The 7871-nt window shown below is 39.2% G+C and overlaps 1 protein-coding gene across 2 annotated transcripts; it reads right to left on the bottom strand.

Moving 5' to 3' along the window:
* Positions 1-5727, bottom strand: LOC128516100 (replication protein A 32 kDa subunit-like). 2 transcript variants are annotated; one of them, XM_053490398.1, is made up of 9 exons: positions 5636-5727; positions 5397-5458; positions 5124-5225; positions 3546-3659; positions 2244-2318; positions 1998-2072; positions 1534-1623; positions 541-635; positions 1-381 (listed from the first exon to the last, which is right to left on the bottom strand). In XM_053490398.1, exons 1-9 carry the CDS (start codon positions 5646-5648, stop codon positions 300-302), a joined length of 708 nt encoding a protein of 235 aa, XP_053346373.1. In that variant the 5' UTR covers positions 5649-5727; the 3' UTR covers positions 1-299. The 2 variants fall into 2 exon arrangements, with proteins under 2 accessions (XP_053346373.1, XP_053346372.1); XM_053490397.1 differs by having other exon boundaries at positions 1950-2072; positions 5636-5725.
* Between the last annotated feature and the right edge of the window lie 2144 nt (positions 5728-7871).

The following is a 7871-nucleotide window of genomic DNA, read 5'->3' as shown; positions in this document are numbered from 1 at the left end:
ACAAATGCAAGTTTTCTTTATTTCCCCAATTATCCGGATAATGCAACAACGCAACAAGGTAGTTATTATGCAAGTAAGCACAGTTTATGAGGAACAAGTCAAAACAACACAAAAAAACTAAACCGAATGCACTATACATTATAATACTAATAATATTCTACAAATAATTTTCTAACAACTTAAACAATATGCATATACAAATACAGACAGATTTTCATTTATCTGTCATTTACTTAGTGCACTAGATACAAAAAAAAAAAAATTAAAGCATCAGACTGTGCTCAAACCAGGCAATTATTTCAGCCGTAAGTACACTTGAAATGGACGTCATCAATCGTAGAGAAAATGTGTCCTTCGTTTATAAGAAACTGCAGACAAGCGCTACAACACAAAGACTTTAATTTAATTGATAGCAATTACTGACAAAAACTTATTTAACAGTAATATTTAAATTCAATAAAATCCCCAAAACATGTTTTCATATTAATTGCTGCATAAGTTACAAAAAAAGGAAAAGGCTGGAAAAGATGAAGTCTTTACCTGATGTCATAGAAGGAAAGATAATTGAGCGAATTCCTCAGGCACTGCAGAGTGATGCCCTCAGCCAAATGACAGCTTTTAATCAAATTAAACACCTACAGAACATTTCACAATAATACAATAAGAAGCTTACAACAGTTAGTTCCGAACAACACATCTGATTGGACGAGAGGCATTCCAAGGCACAAGTGTTGGATGTTGGATCCATGGGGGAAAGTAGACCTGTCGACAGTACTGAGGGGAGAGCTGCTGCCTGCCAAAACATCACTTTGTCACCCTAGTAACTGCTTCGAAGTCATTCCAAATCGCCAAATCGTGTTCTTTCATTTACGGCCATAAAGCAAGTCTGAATCCCCAAACACCTTCTAACTCCCTGGTTAGAGTCGTTCTTGATATGTGGAACAAGTGATCAAACACCTTAGCACAATAGCTTTCCATTTATCCCTATTTGGGATTCAACCACAGAACCATGAAGTAAGTGGAGCTGATATGTGGAAATATAAAAAGAAGCTTATGAGATTTACTGGACTGTTCACCACCTCCATGGTTTATTCTTCTTACCTCTTCTATATAGTACCGGAAATATACATTTTTAATTTGTACATATCTATTATTGCTAATGCTATGGATGAGCTGGTGGAGACCGTCTTCTAAGAGGCCGTCTTTTTGGCTCTTGAGGAAAAGTTCCACCTGTTCCACCATGCAAGGATAGGTGTTGGTGGAGCAAAAAATAAATTATAAATGGTGTGTTTGTGGAACACTGGTATAAAACCAATATGAGGTCATGCTGGCACCTTAGGCACTCGGGTTGTACACTCGAATCTATAACCGCATCACAGATGTGCTGATATCCAGCACAACAGCACCCTCTCTCGTGTGATATTGCATAATTATATTGTATAGCACCTACAGATGAAATTAAATGCACCAGACTTTCATGTGTGCGACAGATAAGCCTGTAAGGATGTGAATTAGAAAAGGATGGCCACTCACCTGCCTCTGATTGGCTGTAAAACCGACGGTGGCTGGGTCACTTGTGTGCGGTGTGTTTATTATACATGAGGTCATGGCCCCGTTCCTTATCTGAAACAAAAAATGGTATTTCCTGTTGGGTTGCTACTATCACACACACACACACACAGGACCAACTTTAACAGCATGTTTGACATGCACACAGCGAAGGTGAGAGGAGTGAAATTTAACTGATTTATGACTCGAGGAAACCAAAACACACAAACTACAACTATAAGCTGAGCAACTGTTATTTAAAGTGACTTTAACACCTTCCTTGCAAACTGCGACAGCTTGATGGAGCGAAGATATGAACTCCCAACCTTTTACCACTTCCCCTATCAGTTCACTTTTTTTAGCACAATAAAGCGACAGTGTAACCATAAGGTCGCTCTCACCCTACTACTATTCGAGCTGCTTGCACCGTGCAGATGGGCCTGAATCACCTCCAACATGTGTGAAGTGATCTCATTAAAGTCGTCCAGACGGCGGATGTTGAACGCTACCATGAACCTGTTGTGCTGACACGTGAGAAACACAGGACAAGTCAGATTGTGCATGCTCATACAAAAGTGTACATATAAAGCGATTTAAAAAAAATAACTACCTGCAATTATCTTATCCAAGTTGTGTATTATATTACAGTATGTCACGTATAGCATTAAAAATGTATATATAAGCAACAAAGACACCTGAATGGTGCGGAGACTTCCAGTTACTTTAACATATGTCCCAGGAGGAATAACAGAATGATTCATGTTGACTTCCTGGTGGGAAAAAAAAAAAAGCAAAATAAGTAAGCCACAATGGACACTATTCAAAATACATAAAAACGTCTACATCAAGCAACTAAGGAGATCTAAAATCACCGGACCTGGCTTAAGAAGCGTTCAACACCTTTTCAAAACCGGGATGGATAGTGCTGAACTATTACCTTTGTGAAAAAAATGGCCCAGAAAAAAATCATGAATGGAGATCACTTAAACATTTGGTAAAGGTGCATGGTACAAAACAACAACAGTAAAAGTCATAGCTTAGAACTTAAAAAAAAAGCTGTGTGTCCATAAGAACACCACTTCAAAAGGTTTCAGTTTGTTAGGAAGCAAACAGCTCCATAGCTCCAAGACTTTGGAGCAATGGACAAAGGTCATGTGGTCTGATGAATCCAGACTGACCCTATTTCAAAGTGTGCTAGGGTAAGAAGGTGAAGCACATGAAGCGATGATCCAAAATGCCCACATAATAGTTTCGTCTCCTGATGGCACCGGGATATTCCAGGACCCAAGTTGTGAAAAAGTGGTTCTGGGAGCACGAGGAATCATTTTCAGACATGAACTGGTGATCATATTGTGTGCTGTTATCAAAGCTAAAGATGATTGAGAGAAACCTTAATGCAACACACAATCTATTGTGAACATCATATACATTTAATTAACATCTTAAACAAAAAACTTTTGTCACAGTGGTGACAAAGTGAAATCCAATAGGTTTTTTTCAATAAGGACAATCAAGATTATAATTATTTATTTTAGGCAATGAAATCGCTTTACAACAATCAATATTTAGGGTGATGTCTTATATTTTTCTAAACTTGCCGTATCCGGCTGGGAATAGAGTCAAAAAGTCGTCTTGAGTACTCTGATGTCACTCTCTCAATCCAGGCCTTTGATATAACTATTTTTATAACTGTCTCCAAATCAGGGTTTTTGTACAGTATTTAGTTAAAATGTCTATCAAGTATGAGAATTTGAGTACATTATTAAAAGCTACATGGATCCAAACTAAATAAGCAAATGCAATTTCTTGGATCCAAACGCCAGCTAAACTGGAGTACCTTTATTTGGTGTCAATTTATATTTGCCGCTCTTGACATCACTGAATGTGTAAATTGTACATAACAACAGGACAACACTGTCAACACAGAGTCAGTAAAGATTTTGAAAGAAATACCTATTTAAAGGATGCATACACAGAATTTGCATACTTATGTGTACCTCAAGATTTAGCCACTGTTTGACTTCCAGAGGAGGGCCAGTCATATCATCTAGAGAATACAGAAGATGTGTAGGCGTCGTTTTGCTGCTTCTGATCAAACCCACCACAGTCACCTACAGGAAGAGATTGTAGTGTATCAGTTTTTGATCTGAATAATGACAAGGCAGGATTTGTTTCCCTTCAGAGATCTGCACAGAAATACTGTAGAAGTCATTGTGAAATGTTGGCCGCCCAGAATTTTCTGTAATGTGGATAAAAAAAAAAAAAACTTCCTGGTTTGATCACCAAAGGCGTTCTGTTCAGTTGCACTTTAACTTTAAGCTGAGTTTCTGTATTGTACAATCCTGACCTCACTCTAAGCCATTTTCATATTAAAGGAGTTCCTGGGAGGCCAGCGATTCATACGGGAAGCATACAGTCCAACCATGGCTCCATTGAACTGAGAGAACTTCCTAATTTGATGGTAGTTAAGCTCCGAGATAAGGGCATTAGTGTAGTAGGACATTATATAGAGAAATAAAGGGAGTTTTATTATAATCTTATTCTGCACAACCAAAAATGCCCCTCATATTTTCTAACTTGCTTTTCAGGAGAGCTATAACAATATACAAGCAGTTATGAGTGTCAGGGATCCGGAATATCATTAGGTGTAGTCAGATAAGACACGATTTTAACCCTCAAGAACTTTGTTAAATTTATAAATAGTTATGTAACAAATAATTTACGTAGAATAAAACAGTAAGCCTGGCTTTTTTATATTATGATACAATTTTTTTCTCTCATATACAGCTTGGCCCAAAAAGTCTGGATCCATAGACATTTTCCTAATATTAAATTTTGGCAGACTTTGATGCTATTTTTCTGCTGCTCTTGAGTCAGCAGCCTGGGGACGAACTTGGTTGTGGATTGTTCTCAGACGGTCATCATGCACAAGTTGCAAAATGATTTTGAATCCGCTCTTAAAGCGTGCGTGCCACTCAAAACACCTCTTAAAACATAAACATGCCGAATTATGTCAAACATCACTGTAGCAGATTTTCCCCGAGTTTCAAGCAGAATTTCACGTTCACTCTTTGTTCTAACTTGCTGTCCATGATAAGATAGACGTGGTCAGAATAGCACCAGTACACAGGACGATGTCTTTTGGCACACTGACTTACTGTATGAAAGCCGGTGCGTCCTGTGACTGTGTGTCTGTTGCCATGTTACAAAACAAGTCTTAACTTTTTTTGATACAGCATCGTAACTCTGCTCGTCTTTTTCTTTGGGATAGTCTAGTCTGAAGTCTGTAGTCTATCAGAATCAGTATCAGCCCAGAAGAATCGTTGCACTAATGCAGGAAAGTACTCTGCATGGTACAAAACAAGGTTTGATCCATTACCGTCTTGCCTCCAGAGGTCATCAATTTACAGAACATTTGCTGTAATTTTTTTTTTTTTTAAATCCATTATTTCTTACGGATCCAGACTTTTCAATTTCAATGATGTATTTAATTTATTACCAGAAATTTTAGACGAGGTTGGAATTCAGGGAATGTCCAGATGGATGTGCGTTCACCCTAATAGTATCAGACTGACCTGCTGGAGCTCCACGTCTTTTATAAAGAAGGAGTCTTTGTGTTCTGTAGCAGACAGGAGCTGAGACACACTGCATGGCATCACACGCAGGATTCCTGCAGTCTGTGGACAGAAATAAGACACACTTTATAAAAAAAATTTTTTTTTTTAAACAGATGTGGTTTAGACAGAACTTGAGACTGTTTTAGCCAACAAAGTGAAGCTAATTGCTTAATTACTGAGGGAACGTAGCCAGTCTAGACCTATAGCATTAACCAGATTAATTAACCCTACCTTTGTATTTCTTTCATTTCTCGAAGATGAAAATCCACCTGGAGAACAGCTAGACTCATAACCTAAATGAAATTACATTTTAATCAAGGGTTTTTGTAATTTTGTGTGTGTGTGGTTTTTCTTAGCATAATTTCCTACACAATAGAGTGAATGACAATCACAAGCCTAGCACAAAAAATAATCCCTTTTAAAGCATTTAATATTAAATGTGGTCAATATATAAACCAAATTTCACAAACCTTGGCTCCCCATTATGTAAAATCACTGAACATTGCTAGAATAGCTAAAAAATTTCAATTTGTAGTTGAAGGGTGAGGAGAATTGCTAACTTGCTAATGAGAGTTGATTCACTGAGGAGGAATCGGTTCACTCTAAACGACTCTTAAGTGAATCAATTCACAAGCTTCATTCAAAAGGATTTTCTCATTCTCTCTGGTATGTCTATAGACTATAGAGGTCCAAGTGTATCTACACATTTAAACTAGCACTTCTATTGGATCAGGCCACCCATGACTGTCGTCAGTTCACCGGTTTGCCTTCCTTGGATCAAGTCCTGACCGCTACAGACCAGGAACATCCAGGAATAAGAGCTGCAGTTTTGGACTTGCTCTGATCCAGGTGTCTAGCTATGACAACCTGGACCTTCTTACAGTAGCTACAGGGGTTGGACAATGAAACTGAAACACTGGCCAAGTGTTTAGTGTTGGAGGTTTCATGGCTAAATTTGACCAACCTGGTGGCCAATCTTTATTGATTGCACATTCCACCAGTAAGAGCAGAGTGTGAAGGTTTAATTAGCAGAATAATAGCACAGTTTTGATCAATGAACACAACAATATAGGTGACATATCAGAGTTTAAAAGAGAGCAAATTGTTGGTGCGTGTCTCGCTGGTGCATCTGTGACCAAGACAGCAAGGCTTTGTAATGTATCAAGAGCCACAGTATCCAGGGTGATGTCAGCATATCACCAAGAAGGACGAACCACATCCAACAGGAGTAACTGTGGACGCAAGAGGAAGCTGTCTGTAAGGGATGTCCGGGTCCTAACCCGGATCATATCCACAAAACCACAGCTGCCCAACTCACTGCAGAATTAAATGTGCCCCTCAACTCTCCTGTTTCCACCATAAGTGTTCTCTGATGAGTCCACCTTCACTGTCTTTTCCACATCCAGGTGAGTTAGAGTGTGGAGAAGCCCCAAAGATGCGTACCACCCGGACTGTGGTGACAAAAAACAACATGGTTTGGGCTGCAATATCATGGCATTCCCATTACTTGGGCTTGTCACTGCCAAGGACTGCCGAACCATTCTGGAGGACTATGTGCACCCAGTGGTTCAAACATTGTATCCTGAAGGCGGTGCCATGTACCAGGATAATAATGCACCAATACACCCAGCAAGACATGACATGACTAAAACATGAAAGTGAAGTTAAACATCTCCCATGGCCTGCACAGTCACCAGAACTAAATATTATTGAGCCACTTTGGGGTGCTTTGAAGGAAGTGAGTCAGGAAACGTTTTCCTCCACCAGCAACACGTAGTGACCTCGCCACTAAGAAAAATGGCTCAAAATCTCTCTGGCCACTGTGCAGGACTTGTATCTGTCATTCTCAGGACGAATTGATACTGTATTGGTCGCAAAAAGGGGACCCTACACCATACCAATGAATTATCGTGGTCTAGAACCAGGTGTTTTAGTTTCATTGTCCAAACCCAGTACATTTTCAATATCTCGTTAAAATGGCAGCTGGAAGTGGCCAGGAGTTGATGTGTTGGAAGCAGAAAAAATGGGCAAGCATAAGGATTTGACTGACTTTGACAAGAAACAAATTGTCAGGACATACTGTATCTAAAGTGAGCCAAGGAAGGAAAACCGGTGAACTTGTAACGGGGTCATGGACAGCCAAAGCTCACTGATGCACATGGAGAGTGAAGGCTGGCCTGGATAATCCACTCCAATAGAAGCGCAAGTGTGGAAAAAATTGATGTAATGCTGGTTGTGATAAAAAGATGTCAGGACACACAGTGCATCACTGTTATGGTGGCAAAAGTGGAAACCTACTCAGTATCAGACAGGAGGTTATAGTGCTATGGCTGGTTAGTGTATGTGTGTGTATATATACTTGTCAAGTGATAAATGCATGGCCTAACAATGTTTTTTAAATATGCATTTATATCTGTATTCTGAATTTTACAAAGGGAGAATGTGGAAATCAGTCCAATCGTACAAACACAATTGACCTGAAATGCACCCATGCTGAAGTAATAAATAATGCTGATACAGTGGCGTGAGAACCGGCGATCAATTCTGAGCTTGGGTTAATGTCTATTAGGAGTTTCAGGTTTCTCTAAAGTTCCCCAAGTGTAAATGAGTGTGTGTGGGATGTGTTGATGAACTGCTTTGAACCAGACAAGGACGTAGCAGTTACCGTACATTAAGCACATAATGAATTTTTTTTTTTTTTTTTTT

The sequence above is a fragment of the Clarias gariepinus genome, chromosome 28, assembly GCF_024256425.1.
Source record: "Clarias gariepinus isolate MV-2021 ecotype Netherlands chromosome 28, CGAR_prim_01v2, whole genome shotgun sequence".
In the NCBI taxonomy this organism is placed as follows: domain Eukaryota; kingdom Metazoa; phylum Chordata; class Actinopteri; order Siluriformes; family Clariidae; genus Clarias; species Clarias gariepinus.
Note: the sequence above shows the minus strand (reverse complement) of the source record. Positions and strands in the feature narration are given on the sequence as shown.